The sequence below is a fragment of the Bufo gargarizans genome, chromosome 1 (assembly GCF_014858855.1).
Source record: "Bufo gargarizans isolate SCDJY-AF-19 chromosome 1, ASM1485885v1, whole genome shotgun sequence".
Lineage (NCBI taxonomy): Eukaryota > Metazoa > Chordata > Amphibia > Anura > Bufonidae > Bufo > Bufo gargarizans.
The window spans coordinates 529,948,588-529,967,171 of NC_058080.1; the positions used below are offsets into that span (position 1 = coordinate 529,948,588).

Sequence of the window (18,584 nt, forward strand, 5' to 3'; positions counted from 1 at the left end):
GCCATCTGTACCCATTCAATAAAAGTGAGTGGATGGGACTAGAGGGGCAGCATACAGTACCATACTGACTAAATCATATTAAGAATAAATAGTTACATAGCAATAGGGCATTTGGTGCCAAGGCGGCACTATTTTCCAGAGTAAGCATCAGTATTTTATCCTCTCCACTTCAAGCTCATCCATTCCATTATTTTCATGAACGCTGCATGGATGACAGTAAAGGGGAGCATGGAGCAAGTAATGCCAGTGTGCCACAGCTGAAAGTTTTCCTAACTTACAACTTCAAACTACGTATCATCTTTTATGGATCTCTTCATCCGTAATCTCAGCTCTTCCCATGGAGTCTTGCAGATTTGGCTGGATCTGTTGTACGGTCTCTTCCAGGCTGCTGTTTGGAAATACTACATAACGGGCAGTGACTCCGTGGCCTTTGGGACCACGCAAGTTCTCTTTGCTATGCCAGATGCCATAGCCAAAATACACAATGAGACCTGGAAGAGAAATGCAAGATATTATACGTGGATTTTTTGGCCTGTTTTTCTTTTCTTGTATTATCAGACAGACTTGCCATTCTGGAATGTAGAAAAACAGGCGACACAATAGCTGCCATTCCTATTGTCAGTTTTAGAAAACACAAAAGGAAATAAAATGCTAAACAGAAATGTAAAAAAATAATAATAATAATAATAATAATAATAATAATGTAAAAAAGGGAACCTATCAGGACACCCCCTCAAAACCAACTTTTTTTGCTTTATAGTGCATTTAGCATTTTTACTTGTGTATAACCACACTGTATGTGTTATATGTTCTATTGATGGTCATGTTAACCACTTCAATTCCATTCAAGACACAGGACAGAAATGTCAAGATTATCACAAGCCACGGTCATGTCATGTAAGTGTTGTCTTGAATAATTACAGAAAAGAGCCTTCTTCCTATGGACTGACTGTATAAGCAACTAATACCAGTAAAGATAAAGAGTCTGCAGGCCTGCGGCAGTCTGTCTGTACAGCAGATTCACTTGGATGGGACGCAATATCCTGTACCGCTGCTACTGACTAGAGGGAATGCAAACAGACGTATGAAGAGGTCGCAACACTCGCTCCTGCAAACAGACGTATGAAGAGGTCGCAACACTCGCTCCTGCAAACAGACGTATGAAGAGGTCGCAACACTCGCTCCTGCAAACAGACGTATGAAGAGGTCGCAACACTCGCTCCTGCAAACAGACGTATGACGAGGTCACAACACTCGCTCCTGCAAACAGACGTATGAAGAGGTCACAACACTCGCTCCTGCAAACAGACGTATGAAGAGGTCGCAACACTCGCTCCTGCAAACAGACGTATGAAGAGGTCACAACACTCGCTCCTGCATACAGACGTATGAAGAGGTCCCAACACTCGCTCCTGTAAACAGACGTATGAAGAGGTCACAACACTCGCTCCTGTAAACAGACGTATGAAGAGGTCCCAACACTCGCTCCTGCAAACAGACGTATGAAGAGGTCACAACACTCGCTCCTGCAAACAGACGTATGAAGAGGTCGCAACACTCGCTCCTGTAAACAGACGTATGAAGAGGTCACAACACTCGCTCCTGTAAACAGACGTATAAAGAGGTCCCAACACTCGCTCCTGTAAACAGATGTACCAGTGTAAAAAATAAAGAGGTCACAACCCTTGCTCGTACAGGTGTAAACAATCAAGAAGTCGCAATACTGTAAACAGACACTTGAGTGCCAGGATCCCTTTCAACAGCTGATCGTACTGGTGCCAAGAGTTGGATCGCCCACCAATCAAATACTAATGGAGTGCCCTGAAGATTGGTCATCAATATTCTATACCTGGAGCCCTTAAAGGCAACAGTGATCCAAAGATAGCCATAGAAAAATGTTCTACTACTTCCCATATGTTAATGCATCAAAGTATGGAAAGATATAAAGCTACGGACAGCTATGTGGCAGAGAAGAAAAAACATGCTAAGGCCTCATGCACACGACTGTTCCGTTTTTTTGCAGTCGCCCATTGTAGAAATGCCTATTCTTGTCCGCAAAACGGACAAAAATGGGACATGCTATTTTTTTTTTGCGGGGCCACGGAACGGAGCAAGGATGCCGCTAGCACACGGAGTGCTGTCCATTAAAGTGAATGGGTCTGCACCCAAGCCGCAAAAACTGCGGCTCGGATGCGGACCCGAAAAACGGTTGTGTGCATGAGGCCTAAGAGGAATATATTCACAAGTGTTAACTTGCCTTTTCAACACAACCACACAGCATAGTATTGTATTGTATATGGACAACAATATACCTAGATGGACATAACATCACTAAATCTACATGGTTACAGGTGTAATACAGTGCTTACCTATAGCTAGCCATACAGCGAACCGCACCCATGTCATATAGTTGAGCTTTAACATAAGATATATGTTTAGAAGGATACTAAGAGATGGGATCAGTGGAACCAATGGAACCTATAGATGAAAGTTAACATTAGTATGTGAAATATAAGAGATAAGTTACAATTATAAATGATACATATGTATGTGTGTATTTACACAGGATGGTTTTCATGTATGAATACACCCTATATGTAATATACAGAACTTTGGTGGTTTGATTTAAGGAAAAAATGGCCATTTGTATTTATTTGTAGGTTCCCATCACCAAGAAATGATATCTCAGCGAAATAAGTAAAATAGTGTAGAAGGAAAGAATACCACATTATAGTTATATTATTGCTCATTTGGAATTAAATGGCAGGAGCTTAGTAGCTCATAGAAACCAATGAGATTCCACCTTTCATTTTTCACAGATCCTTTGGAAAATAAAAGGTAGAATCTGATTGATTGCCATGGGCAACTAAGCCAGATTTACACCACTTTCACCGTTACACCAGCAAATCATCGTTACAAATGCTTGTTAGCGATTATGTGGCTGATGCTCAGCCAGTATAAAGGGGTGTCTCACTTAAGCAAGTGACATTTATCATGTAGTGAAAGTTAATACAAGACACTTACTAATGTATTGTTGTTATCCATATTGCTTCCTTTGATGGATAGATTCATTTTTCCATCACTGGTTACGACCACCATGCGATCGATCAGTGGTGGCCGTACTTGCAGACTATCGGAAAAAGCTCGAGCCCATTTGGTCCCCAGGACTGTGATGGTGCACATAGGTTAGTGCTTTTTCCTATAATGTGCAAGCACAACCACCACTGATGGATCACAGGGAGGTCGCGTAACCATGGAAACGAGCAATGCATATTGTGATGGAAAACTGAATCCAGCCAGCAAAGGGAGCAATATGGATAACAACAATACATTAGTAAGTGCCTTGTATTAACTTTCTCTGCATAATAAATGCCATTCACTGAAGTGACAATACCGAAACGATCAATTATTTAGTTGAGGGTGATGAAGAAGCAGAAGTTTTGAAAGATACACAAGGTTATCTAACCGTCATCTACAGAGATAGCAAAGAAAGTCTTTGAAAAGTTCTATATACCTGGAAAGTTGTAGTTTTCTTCTGTTGTTCATGAACCCAAATTAAAAATAAACTGATTAAGAATCCAATCAAAAAAATCACGAGAAGCAAATAAAAACTCCACTTGGGTAAATGCAGCTGATTGCTTCCAAACACCAAGACTGAGCACAGGCAAATGGCGGAGAACATCATGGTCACTACTGCAATTGTGACCACCTCTCCAGGATAAAAGTCACTCAAGAACTTTAGATATGGTTCAAAGGCAGCCTTCAGGTGTCCGGTCTCTCTTCGCTCTTTGCCTTTTTTCCTAGTTTCCACTAGTTGCAGCTTATCAGAGAAAGACTCATATTCCTTCATTTCTTCTCCAGCAATCCTTTCTGCACCGACAGCCGTGGCACGGTGCTGGGGGCTTTGCTCTTGTTCAGGTCCATCTGAAGGTTCTGTCTTTTCCTGCTGAAATCTTAAAACTATGATACTGGCAGCAACAAATGTGTAGGCCAGGAGAGTGCCAATGGATAAAAACTGTACAAGGGCTTCCAGGTCAAAGATAAGTGCTAGGATGGCCATCAAAAAGCCAAATACCACGATTCCGATGACGGGGACTTTGGTGGTTGGGTTTACTTTAGCAAAAAATTGAAAGAACAACCCATCTTCAGCCATTGCGTATACAATTCTTGGGAGGGAGAAGAGGTTACTGAGCAGCACTGTATTCATGGCTTTAAAAAGGAAACAGTCTACATTAGTCATTTACAGACAATAGCAAGACAGTCTACATTAGATGTATGTAAAGTAGAAAAATATACAGCATCTCACTAAAGTGAGTACACCCCTCATATTTTAGTAAATATTATCTCTTATCATGTGACAACACTGAAGATATGACACTGATGCAATGTAAAGTAGTCGGTCTACAGCTTGTATAACAGTGTAAATTTGGTGTGTCCTCAAAATAACTCAACACACAGCCATTAATGTCTAAACCGCTGGCAACAAAAGAGAGTACACCAAGTGAAAATTGACAAATTGTGGCCAATTAGCCATTTTCCCTCCCCAGCGTCATGTGACTCATTAGTGTTACAAGGTCTCAGGTGTGAATGGGGAGCAGGTGTGTTAAGTTTGGTGTTATCGCTCTCACACTCCCTCATACTGGTCACTGGAAGTTCATCATGGGCCCTCATGGCAAAGAACTCTCCCGGATCTGAAAAAATGAATTGTTGCTTTACAGAAAGATGGCCGAGGCTCTAAGAAGATTGCCAAGACCCTGAAACGGAGCTGCAGCATGGTGGCCAAGGCCATACAGCAGTTTAACAAGACGGGTTCCACTCAGAACAGACCTCGCCATGGTCGAGCAAAGAAGTTGAGTGCACATGCTCAGCGTCATATCCAGGGGTTGTCTTATTTTGAAATTCGTTCTTGGTTCCGGTTGTGGTATTTACTGAATTACGTTATGTATTCCGTTACCACGGATCATAACGGAATGCATAACAGAATGCCTTTAGAGGAATTCCATTAATAATTCGGTCATAATAGAAGTCTATGGGCTGCAAAACCGATCCGTCTGGTTTCCATTATGCAGGAGAGGACTCTAAAGGCATTCCGTTATGCATTCTGTCATGGAATTGCGTTATGGTAACCGAATCCATAACTCAATTCAGTAAATACCACAACCCGAACTGAAAACGAATTTCAAAATATGAAATTTGCTCATCCATACCCTTAACGTTGGGTTATTATGTCTACAGAGCGGTGTAGGGCGACCTGTACTTTTCATTGATACCATGGGTGTGTATGACTTTTTGATCACTTTTTATTCAATTTTTTTGTGGGAGCAGAAGTGACCAAAAGACAGCAAATCGGTCATTTTGACTTTATTTCCGTTTCACCATTTAATGTATGGGATAAATATTTTTATATTTTAAACAGCAAGGGTAATTTTGCACACAACAATACCCATGAAGTTTAATTTTTTAGATGTTCATGTATAGGGATGAGCGAACCCGAACTGTATAGTTCGGGTTCGTACCGAATTTTGGGGTGTCCGTGACACGGACCCGAACCCGGACATTTTCGTAAAAGTCCGGGTTCGGGTTCGGTGTTCGTCGCTTTCTTCGCGCTTTTGTGACGCTTTCTTGGCGCTTTTTGAAAGGCTGCAAAGCAGCCAATCAACAAGCGTCATACTACTTGCCCCAAGAGGCCATCACAGCCATGCCTACTATTGGCATGGCTGTGATTGGCCAGAGCACCATGTGACCCAGCCTCTATTTAAGCTGGAGTCACATAGCGCCGCCCGTCACTCTGCTCTGATTAGCGTAGGGAGAGGTTGCGGCTGCGACAGTAGGGCGAGATTAGGCAGATTAACTCCTCCAAAGGACTTGATTAACTGATCGATCTGCAGCTGTGGATCATTGAGCTGCTGATCCTCAATTGCTCACTGTTTTTAGGCTGCACAGACCGTTTGTCAGTCTCATTTTTCTGGGGTGATCGGCGGCCATTTTGTGTCTTGTGGTGCGCCAGCACAAGCTGCGACCAAGTGCATTTAACCCTCAATGGTGTGGTTGTTTTTTGGCTAAAGCCTACATCAGGGTGAAGCTGTGACACCAAGTGCATTTAACCAGCAATAGTCTGTTCATTTTTTGGCCATATACAAAATCAGGGGCAAGCTGCGCCTGTCACCAAGTGCATTTAACCCTCAATGGTGTGGTTGTTTTTTGGCTAAAGCCTACATCAGGGTGAAGCTGTCACACCAAGTGCATTTAACCAGCAATAGTCTGTTCATTTTTTGGCCATATACAAAATCAGGGGCAAGCTGCGCCTGTCACCAAGTGCATTTAACCCTCAATGGTGTGGTTGTTTTTTGGCTAAAGCCTACATCAGGGTGAAGCTGTCACACCAAGTGCATTTAACCAGCAATAGTCTGTTCATTTTTTGGCCATATACAAAATCAGGGGCAAGCTGCGCCTGTCACCAAGTGCATTTAACCCTCAATGGTGTGGTTGTTTTTTGGCTAAAGCCTACATCAGGGTGAAGCTGTCACACCAAGTGCATTTAACCAGCAATAGTCTGTTCATTTTTTGGCCATATCCCAGTCTAATTCTGTCACTAAATCCATACCGGTCACCCAGCGCCTAAATACTAGGCCTCAAATTTATATCCAGCTAAATCTGTCCCTAGTGCTGTAGCTGGGCGAGTTATTTAGTGTCCGTTCAAGCACATTTCTTGTTCTGGGTTGAAATACAATTCCCAATTTAGCAATTTCATAATTTAGTGGTTCCTGCTATATCAGAGCTCTTTGAAATCTATCCCAAAAAGGGTATATAATATTGAAGGTGCACATAGGGTCATTCAGAGTAACTTCACACACACCCGCTACTGTGTATTTCCAAGTCTAATTCTGTCACTAAATCCATACCGGTGACCCAGCGCCTAAATACTAGGCCTCAAATTTAATTCCCTCTAAATCTCTCGTTACCCACCGCTGTACTGTTGTTGCTGGGCAAGATATTTAGTGTCCGTCAAAGCACATTTTTTGTTCTGGGTTGAAGTACAATTCCCAATTTAGCAATTTCATAATTTAGTGGTTTCTGCTATATCAGAGCTATTTGAAATCTATCCCAAAAAGGGTATATAATATTGAAGGTGCACATAGGGTCATTCAGAATAACTTCACACACACCCGCTACTGTGTATTTCCAAGTCTAATTCTGTCACTAAACCCATACCTGTCACCCAGCGCCTAAATACTAGGCCTCAAATTTAAATCCCTCTAAATCTCTCGTTACCGTTGTCCTGTTGTAGCTGGGAAAGTTATTTAGTGCCCGTCAAAGCACATTTTTTGTTCTGGGTTGAAGTACAATTCCCAATTTAGCAATTTCATAATTTAGTGGTTCCTGCTATATCAGAGCTATTTGAAATCTATCCCAAAAAGGGTATATAATATTGAAGGTGCACATAGGGTCATTCAGAATAACTTCACACACACCCGCTACTGTGTATTTCCAAGTCTAATTCTGTCACTAAATCCATACCGGTGACCCAGCGCCTAAATACTAGGCCTCAAATTTAATTCCCTCTAAATCTCTCGTTACCCACCGCTGTACTGTTGTTGCTGGGCAAGATATTTAGTGTCCGTCAAAGCACATTTTTTGTTCTGGGTTGAAGTACAATTCCCAATTTAGCAATTTCATAATTTAGTGGTTTCTGCTATATCAGAGCTATTTGAAATCTATCCCTAAAAGGGTATATAATATTGAAGGTGCACATAGGGTCATTCAGAATAACTTCACACACACCCGCTACTGTGTATTTCCAAGTCTAATTCTGTCACTAAACCCATACCTGTCACCCAGCGCCTAAATACTAGGCCTCAAATTTATATCCAGCTAAATCTGTCCCTAGTGCTGTAGCTGGGCGAGTTATTTAGTGTCCGTTCAAGCACATTTCTTGTTCTGGGTTGAAATACAATTCCCAATTTAGCAATTTCATAATTTAGTGGTTCCTGCTATATCAGAGCTCTTTGAAATCTATCCCAAAAAGGGTATATAATATTGAAGGTGCACATAGGGTCATTCAGAGTAACTTCACACACACCCGCTACTGTGTATTTCCAAGTCTAATTCTGTCACTAAATCCATACCGGTGACCCAGCGCCTAAATACTAGGCCTCAAATTTAATTCCCTCTAAATCTCTCGTTACCCACCGCTGTACTGTTGTTGCTGGGCAAGATATTTAGTGTCCGTCAAAGCACATTTTTTGTTCTGGGTTGAAGTACAATTCCCAATTTAGCAATTTCATAATTTAGTGGTTTCTGCTATATCAGAGCTATTTGAAATCTATCCCAAAAAGGGTATATAATATTGAAGGTGCACATAGGGTCATTCAGAATAACTTCACACACACCCGCTACTGTGTATTTCCAAGTCTAATTCTGTCACTAAACCCATACCTGTCACCCAGCGCCTAAATACTAGGCCTCAAATTTAAATCCCTCTAAATCTCTCGTTACCGTTGTCCTGTTGTAGCTGGGAAAGTTATTTAGTGCCCGTCAAAGCACATTTTTTGTTCTGGGTTGAAGTACAATTCCCAATTTAGCAATTTCATAATTTAGTGGTTCCTGCTATATCAGAGCTATTTGAAATCTATCCCAAAAAGGGTATATAATATTGAAGGTGCACATAGGGTCATTCAGAATAACTTCACACACACCCGCTACTGTGTATTTCCAAGTCTAATTCTGTCACTAAATCCATACCGGTGACCCAGCGCCTAAATACTAGGCCTCAAATTTAATTCCCTCTAAATCTCTCGTTACCCACCGGTGTACTGTTGTTGCTGGGCAAGATATTTAGTGTCCGTCAAAGCACATTTTTTGTTCTGGGTTGAAGTACAATTCCCAATTTAGCAATTTCATAATTTAGTGGTTTCTGCTATATCAGAGCTATTTGAAATCTATCCCTAAAAGGGTATATAATATTGAAGGTGCACATAGGGTCATTCAGAATAACTTCACACACACCCGCTACTGTGTATTTCCAAGTCTAATTCTGTCACTAAACCCATACCTGTCACCCAGCGCCTAAATACTAGGCCTCAAATTTAAATCCCTCTAAATCTCTCGTTACCGTTGTCCTGTTGTAGCTGGGAAAGTTATTTAGTGCCCGTCAAAGCACATTTTTTGTTCTGGGTTGAAGTACAATTCCCAATTTAGCAATTTCATAATTTAGTGGTTTCTGCTATATCAGAGCTATTTGAAATCTATCCCTAAAAGGGTATATAATATTGAAGGTGCACATTGGGTCATTCAGAATAACTTCACACACACCCGCTACTGTGTATTTCCAAGTCTAATTCTGTCACTAAATCCATACCGGTGACCCAGCGCCTAAATACTAGGCCTCAAATTTAATTCCCTCTAAATCTCTCGTTACCCACCGCTGTACTGTTGTTGCTGGGCAAGATATTTAGTGTCCGTCAAAGCACATTTTTTGTTCTGGGTTGAAGTACAATTCCCAATTTAGCAATTTCATAATTTAGTGGTTTCTGCTATATCAGAGCTATTTGAAATCTATCCCTAAAAGGGTATATAATATTGAAGGTGCACATAGGGTCATTCAGAATAACTTCACACACACCCGCTACTGTGTATTTCCAAGTCTAATTCTGTCACTAAATCCATACCGGTGACCCAGCGCCTAAATACTAGGCCTCAAATTTAATTCCCTCTAAATCTCTCGTTACCCACCGTTGTACTGTTGTTGCTGGGCAAGATATTTAGTGTCCGTCAAAGCACATTTTTTGTTCTGGGTTGAAGTACAATTCCCAATTTAGCAATTTCATAATTTAGTGGTTTCTGCTATATCAGAGCTATTTGAAATCTATCCCTAAAAGGGTATATAATATTCAAGGTGCACATTGGGTCATTCAGAATAACTTCACACACACACGCTTCTGTGCATTTCCAAGTCTAATTCTGTCACTAAATCCATACCGGTCACCCAGCGCCTAAATACTAGGCCTCAAATTTATATCCCGCTGAATTTGAATACAATACATTGGGCCAAATAATATATTTGTTGTTGTGGTGAACCATAACAATGAGAAAAACATCTAGTAAGGGACGCGGACGTGGACATGGTCGTGGTGGTGTTAGTGGACCCTCTGGTGCTGGGAGAGGACGTGGCCGTTCTGCCACATCCACACGTCCTAGTGTACCAACTACCTCAGGTCCCAGTAGCCGCCAGAATTTACAGCGATATATGGTGGGGCCCAATGCCGTTCTAAGGATGGTAAGGCCTGAGCAGGTACAGGCATTAGTCAATTGGGTGGCCGACAGTGGATCCAGCACGTTCACATTATCTCCCACCCAGTCTTCTGCAGAAAGCGCACAGATGGCGCCTGAAAACCAACCCCATCAGTCTGTCACATCACCCCCATGCATACCAGGGAAACTGTCTCAGCCTCAAGTTATGCAGCAGTCTCTTATGCTGTTTGAAGACTCCGCTGGCAGGGTTTCCCAAGGGCATCCACCTAGCCCTTCCCCAGCGGTGAAAGACATAGAATGCACTGACGCACAACCACTTATGTTTCCTGATGATGAGGACATGGGAATACCACCTCAGCATGTCTCTGATGATGACGAAACACAGGTGCCAACTGCTGCGTCTTTCTGCAGTGTGCAGACTGAACAGGAGGTCAGGGATCAAGACTGGGTGGAAGACGATGCAGGGGACGATGAGGTCCTAGACCCCACATGGAATGAAGGTCGTGCCACTGACTTTCACAGTTCGGAGGAAGAGGCAGTGGTGAGACCGAGCCAACAGCGTAGCAAAAGAGGGAGCAGTGGGCAAAAGCAGAACACCCGCCGCCAAGAGACTCCGCCTGCTACTGACCGCCGCCATCTGGGACCGAGCACCCCAAAGGCAGCTTCAAGGAGTTCCCTGGCATGGCACTTCTTCAAACAATGTGCTGACGACAAGACCCGAGTGGTTTGCACGCTGTGCCATCAGAGCCTGAAGCGAGGCATTAACGTTCTGAACCTGAGCACAACCTGCATGACCAGGCACCTGCATGCAAAGCATGAACTGCAGTGGAGTAAACACCTTAAAACCAAGGAAGTCACTCAGGCTCCCCCTGCTACCTCTTCTGCTGCTGCCGCCTCGGCCTATTCTGCTGCTGCCGCCTCGGCCTCTTCCTCCGCCTCTGGAGGAACGTTGGCACCTGCCGCCCAGCAAACAGGGGATGTACCACCAACACCACCACCACCACCTCCGTCACCAAGCGTCTCAACCATGTCACACGCCAGCGTTCAGCTCTCCATCTCACAAACATTTGATAGAAAGCGTAAATTCCCACCTAGCCACCCTCGATCCCTGGCCCTGAATGCCAGCATTTCTAAACTACTGGCCTATGAAATGCTGTCATTTAGGCTGGTGGACACAGACAGCTTCAAACAGCTCATGTCGCTTGCTGTCCCACAGTATGTTGTTCCCAGCCGGCACTACTTCTCCAAGAGAGCCGTGCCTTCCCTGCACAACCAAGTATCCGATAAAATCAAGTGTGCACTGCGCAACGCCATCTGTAGCAAGGTCCACCTAACCACAGATACGTGGACCAGTAAGCACGGCCAGGGACGCTATATCTCCCTAACTGCACACTGGGTAAATGTAGTGGCAGCTGGGCCCCAGGCGGAGAGCTGTTTGGCGCACGTCCTTCCGCCGCCAAGGATCGCAGGGCAACATTCTTTGCCTCCTGTTGCCACCTCCTCCTTCTCGGCTTCCTCCTCCTCTTCTTCCACCTGCTCATCCAGTCAGCCACACACCTTCACCACCAACTTCAGCACAGCCCGGGGTAAACGTCAGCAGGCCATTCTGAAACTCATATGTTTGGGGGACAGGCCCCACACCGCACAGGAGTTGTGGCGGGGTATAGAACAACAGACCGACGAGTGGTTGCTGCCGGTGAGCCTCAAGCCCGGCCTGGTGGTGTGTGATAATGGGCGAAATCTCGTTGCAGCTCTGGGACTAGCCAATTTGACGCACATCCCTTGCTTGGCGCATGTGCTGAATTTGGTGGTGCAGAAGTTCATTCACAACTACCCCGACATGTCAGAGCTGCTGCATAAAGTGCGGGCCGTCTGTTCGCGCTTCCGGCGTTCACATCCTGCTGCTGCTCGCCTGTCTGCGCTACAGCGTAACTTCGGCCTTCCCGCTCACCGCCTCATATGCGACGTGCCCACCAGGTGGAACTCCACCTTGCACATGCTGGACAGACTGTGCGAGCAGCAGCAGGCCATAGTGGAGTTTCAGCTGCAGCACGCACGGGTCAGTCGCACTACAGAACAGCACCACTTCACCACCAATGACTGGGCCTCCATGCGAGACCTGTGTGCCCTGTTGCGCTGTTTCGAGTACTCCACCAACATGGCCAGTGGCGATGACACCGTTATCAGCGTTACAATACCACTTCTATGTCTCCTTGAGAAAACACTTAGGGCGATGATGGAAGAGGAGGTGGCCCAGGAGGAGGAGGAGGAGGAGGAGGAAGAGGGGTCATTTTTAGCACTTTCAGGCCAGTCTCTTCGAAGTGACTCAGAGGGAGGTTTTTGGCAACAGCAGAGGCCAGGTACAAATGTGGCCAGCCAGGGCCCACTACTGGAGGACGAGGAGGACGAGGATGAGGAGGAGGTGGAGGAGGATGAGGATGAAGCATGGTCACAGCGGGGTGGCACCCAACGCAGCTCGGGTCCATCACTGGTGCGTGGCTGGGGGGAAAGGCAGGACGATGACGATACGCCTCCCACAGAGGACAGCTTGTCCTTATCCCTGGGCAGCCTGGCACACATGAGCGACTACATGCTGCAGTGCCTGCGCAACGACAGCAGAGTTGCCCACATTTTAACCTGTGCGGACTACTGGGTTGCCACCCTGCTGGATCCACGCTACAAAGACAATGTGCCCACCTTACTTCCTGCACTGGAGCGTGATAGGAAGATGCGCGAGTACAAGCGCACGTTGGTAGACACGCTACTGAGAGCATTCCCAAATGTCACAGGGGAACAAGTGGAAGCCCAAGGCCAAGGCAGAGGAGGAGCAAGAGGTCGCCAAGGCAGCTGTGTCACGGCCAGCTCCTCTGAGGGCAGGGTTAGCATGGCAGAGATGTGGAAAACTTTTGTCAACACGCCACAGCTAACTGCACCACCACCTGATACGCAACGTGTTAGCAGGAGGCAACATTTCACTAACATGGTGGAACAGTACGTGTGCACACCCCTCCACGTACTGACTGATGGTTCGGCCCCATTCAACTTCTGGGTCTCTAAATTGTCCACGTGGCCAGAGCTAGCCTTTTATGCCTTGGAGGTGCTGGCCTGCCCGGCAGCCAGCGTTTTGTCTGAACGTGTATTCAGCACGGCAGGGGGCGTCATTACAGACAAACGCAGCCGCCTGTCTACAGCCAATGTGGACAAGCTGACGTTCATAAAAATGAACCAGGCATGGATCCCACAGGACCTGTCCGTCCCTTGTCCAGATTAGACATTAACTACCTCCCCATAACCATATATTATTGGACTCCAGGGCACTTCCTCATTCAATCCTATTTTTATTTTCATTTTACCATTATATTGCGAGGCTACCCAAAGTTGAATGAACCTCTCCTCTGCCTGTGTGCTAGGCCTAAATATATGCCAATGGACTGTTGCAGTGGTGGGTGACGTGAAGCCTCATTCTCTGCTATGACATGCAGACTGATTCTCTGCTGACATGAAGCCAGATCCTCTGTTACGGGAGCTCTCTCCTCTGCCTGGGTGCTGGGCCTAAATTTATGACAATTGACTGTTGCAGTGGTGGGTGACGTGAAGCCTGATTCTCTGCTATGATATGAAGACTGATTCTCTGCTGACATGAAGCCAGATTGTCTGTTACGGGACCTTTCTCCTCTGCCTGGGTTCTGGGCCTAAATTTATGAAAATTGACTGTTGCAGTGGTGGGTGACGTGAAGCCTGATTCTCTGCTATGATATGAAGACTGATTCTCTGCTGACATGAAGCCAGATTGTCTGTTACGGGACCTTTCTCCTCTGCCTGGGTTCTGGGCCTAAATTTATGAAAATTGACTCTTACAGTGGTGGGTGACGTGAAGCCTGATTCTCTGCTATGATATGAAGACTGATTCTCTGCTGACATGAAGCCAGATTCTCTGTTACGGGACCTCTCTCCTCTGCCTGGGTGCTGGGCCTAAATTTATGACAATGGACTGTTGCAGTGGTGGCTGACGTGAAGCCTGATTCTCTGCTATGACATGCAGACTGATTCTCTGCTGTCATGAAGCCAGATTGTCTGTTACGGGACCTCTCTGCTCTGCCTGTGTGCTAGGCCTAAATATATGCCAATGGACTGTTGCAGTGGTGGCTGACGTGAAGCCTCATTCTCTGCTATGACATGCAGACTGATTCTCTGCTGTCATGAAGCCAGATTGTCTGTTACGGGACCTCTCTGCTCTGCCTGTGTGCTAGGCCTAAATATATGCCAATGGACTGTTGCAGTGGTGGGTGACGTGAAGCCTCATTCTCTGCTATGACATGCAGACTGATTCTCTGCTGACATGAAGCCAGATTGTCTGTTACGGGACCTCTCTGCTCTGCCTGTGTGCTAGGCCTAAATATATGCCAATGGACTGTTGCAGTGGTGGGTGACGTGAAGCCTCATTCTCTGCTATGACATGCAGACTGATTCTCTGCTGACATGAAGCCAGATTGTCTGTTACGGGACCTCTCTGCTCTGCCTGTGTGCTAGGCCTAAATATATGCCAATGGACTGTTGCAGTGGTGGGTGACGTGAAGCCTCATTCTCTGCTATGACATGCAGACTGATTCTCTGCTGACATGAAGCCAGATTGTCTGTTACGGGACCTCTCTGCTCTGCCTGTGTGCTAGGCCTAAATATATGCCAATGGACTGTTGCAGTGGTGGGTGACGTGAAGCCTCATTCTCTGCTATGACATGCAGACTGATTCTCTGCTGACATGAAGCCAGATTGTCTGTTACGGGACCTCTCTGCTCTGCCTGTGTGCTAGGCCTAAATATATGCCAATGGACTGTTGCAGTGGTGGGTGACGTGAAGCCTCATTCTCTGCTATGACATGCAGACTGATTCTCTGCTGACATGAAGCCAGATCCTCTGTTACGGGAGCTCTCTCCTCTGCCTGGGTGCTGGGCCTAAATTTATGACAATTGACTGTTGCAGTGGTGGGTGACGTGAAGCCTGATTCTCTGCTATGATATGAAGACTGATTCTCTGCTGACATGAAGCCAGATTGTCTGTTACGGGACCTTTCTCCTCTGCCTGGGTTCTGGGCCTAAATTTATGAAAATTGACTCTTACAGTGGTGGGTGACGTGAAGCCTGATTCTCTGCTATGATATGAAGACTGATTCTCTGCTGACATGAAGCCAGATTCTCTGTTACGGGACCTCTCTCCTCTGCCTGGGTGCTGGGTAGTGTTGAGCGCGAATATTCGAAAAGCAAATTTTTTTCGCGAATATCGCAACTTCGCGATTTCGCGAATATTTCGAATATAGTGCTATATATTCGTAAAAACGAATATTCGTTTTTTGTTTCCCCCCCCCCCCCACAAAATTACAGTACACATATAATTGATTGTTTCCCAAAGGTCCAACAGCTCAGATCTTACTCACATTGCCTAGAAAGTGATTGAGGCGCGAATCTTCGTAAGGCGATTTTATTAGCGCACATGCGAATATCGGCACGTCCCAGAACAGAGGCAAAGGGCTTTGCATTCATACATTAGTGAATTGAGTTGCGAATCTTCGTAAGGCGATTTTATTAGCGCACATGCGAATATCTACACTTGTCCCAGAACAGAGGCAAAGGGCTTTGCATTCATACATTAGTGATTGAATTGAGCTGCGAATCTTCGTAAGGCGATTTTATTAACGCAAATGCAAATATCTACACTTGTCCCCAGAACAGAGAGGCAAAGGCCTGTGCATTCATATAGTATAGCACCATATTCGCGAATACGTAGAACTTCGTAAAAGTCGATTTACGAATATTCGTATTTTTTATTTTACTTTCCACCTTACAGATTACATTGATCTGTACTCTGTCAACTACTGTCATCACCCCCCACTGTATCTCGATTGATTCCCAAAAGTCTCACATTCCCTAGAAAGTGATTGAGGTGCGAATCTTCGTAAGGCGATTTTATTAGCGCACATGCGAATATCTACACTTGTCCCAGAACAGAGGCAAAGGGCATTGCATTCATACATTAGTGATTGAATTGAGTTGCGAATCTTCGTAAGGCGATTTCATTAGCGCACATGTGAATTTTGCATAGCATATGTATTATGCGATAATTCGAATTATCGCATATGCGAAATAATAACGAATTTGAATAATCGCGAATATTTTACGAATATTCTTTCGAATATTCACAAAATTTCGCGAATTCGAATATGGGACATGCCGCTCAACACTAGTGCTGGGCCTAAATTTATGACAATGGACTGTTGCAGTGGTGGGTGACGTGAAGCCTGATTCTCTGCTATGACATGCAGACTGATTCTCTGCTGACATGAAGCCAGATTGTCTGTTACGGGACCTCTCTCCTCTGCCTGGGTGCTGGGCCTAAATATATGCCAATGGACTGTTGCAGTGGTGGCTGACGTGAAGCCTCATTCTCTGCTATGACATGCAGACTAATTCTCTGCTGACATGAAGACAGATTCTCTGTTACGGGACCTCTCTCCTCTGCCTGGGTGCCGGGGCCTAAATATCTGAGAATGGACTGTTCCAGTGGTGGCTGACGTGAAGCCTCATTCTCTGCTATGACATGCAGACTAATTCTCTGCTGACATGAAGACAGATTCTCTGTTACGGGACCTCCCTCCTCTGCCTGGGTGCTGGGCCTAAATATATGCCAATGGACTGTTGCAGTGGTGGCTGACGTGAAGCCTCATTCTCTGCTATGACATGCAGACTAATTCTCTGCTGACATGAAGACAGATTCTCTGTTACGGGACCTCCCTCCTCTGCCTGGGTGCTGGGCCTAAATATATGCCAATGGACTGTTGCAGTGGTGGCTGACGTGAAGCCTCATTCTCTGCTATGACATGCAGACTGATTCTCTGCTGACATGAAGCCAGATTCTCTGTTACGGGACCTCTCTCCTCTGCCTGTGTGTGTGCTGGGCCTAAATATATGCCAATGGACTGTTGCAGTGGTGGCTGACGTGAAGCCTCATTCTCTGCTATGACATGCAGACTGATTCTCTGCTGACATGAAGCCAGATTCTCTGTTACGGGACCTCTCTCCTCTGCCTGTGTGTGTGCTGGGCCTAAATATATGCCAATGGACTGTTGCAGTGGTGGCTGACGTGAAGCCTCATTCTCTGCTATGACATGCAGACTAATTCTCTGCTGACATGAAGACAGATTCTCTGTTACGGGACCTCCCTCCTCTGCCTGGGTGCTGGGCCTAAATATATGCCAATGGACTGTTGCAGTGGTGGCTGACGTGAAGCCTCATTCTCTGCTATGACATGCAGACTGATTCTCTGCTGACATGAAGCCAGATTCTCTGTTACGGGACCTCTCTCCTCTGCCTGTGTGTGTGCTGGGCCTAAATATATGCCAATGGACTGTTGCAGTGGTGGCTGACGTGAAGCCTCATTCTCTGCTATGACATGCAGACTGATTCTCTGCTGACATGAAGCCAGATTCTCTGTTACGGGACCTCTCTCCTCTGCCTGTGTGTGTGCTGGGCCTAAATATATGCCAATGGACTGTTGCAGTGGTGGCTGACGTGAAGCCTCATTCTCTGCTATGACATGCAGACTAATTCTCTGCTGACATGAAGACAGATTCTCTGTTACGGGACCTCCCTCCTCTGCCTGGGTGCTGGGCCTAAATATATGCCAATGGACTGTTGCAGTGGTGGCTGACGTGAAGCCTCATTCTCTGCTATGACATGCAGACTAATTCTCTGCTGACATGAAGACAGATTCTCTGTTACGGGACCTCTCTCCTCTGCCTGGGTGCCGGGGCCTAAATATCTGAGAATGGACTGTTCCAGTGGTGGGTGACGGGAAGCCAGATTCTCTGCTATGGAACCTCTCTCCAATTGATTTTGGTTAATTTTTATTTATTTAATTTTTATTTTAATTCATTTCCCTATCCACATTTGTTTGCAGGGGATTTACCTACATGTTGCTGCCTTTTGCAGCCCTCTAGCTCTTTCCTGGGCTGTTTTACAGCCTTTTTAGTGCCGAAAAGTTCGGGTCCCCATTGACTTCAATGGGGTTCGGGTTCGGGACGAAGTTCGGATCGGGTTCGGATCCCGAACCCGAACATTTCCGGGATGTTCGGCCGAACTTCTCGAACCCGAACATCCAGGTGTTCGCTCAACTCTATTCATGTACTTTTATTTTAATTTTGAGGAAAGGGGATGATTTGAATTTTTAAAAACTTTTTTTTATGGTTCCCCTAGGCCTAGGGAATTATTGCTCAAACTATGAGAATGACACTATGCTCCTATGGAGCCCTGCCACAGGCAGAGGCTCCATAGGAACTAATG

The 18,584-nt window shown here is 45.5% G+C and overlaps 1 protein-coding gene across 1 annotated transcript in view; it reads right to left on the reverse strand.

The window, feature by feature from the left end:
* Positions 1–294: 294 nt before the first annotated feature.
* The window catches only part of SLC7A4 (solute carrier family 7 member 4), a 28,258-nt gene continuing 9,968 nt past the window's right edge, over positions 295–18,584 (reverse strand). The window contains exons 2-4 of the mRNA XM_044289019.1: positions 3,515–4,209; positions 2,370–2,478; positions 295–491 (exon numbers count right to left, since the gene is read on the reverse strand). Of these exons, the coding sequence (XP_044144954.1) occupies positions 295–491; positions 2,370–2,478; positions 3,515–4,209 (1,001 nt within the window). The remainder of the gene's footprint in view (positions 492–2,369; positions 2,479–3,514; positions 4,210–18,584) is intronic.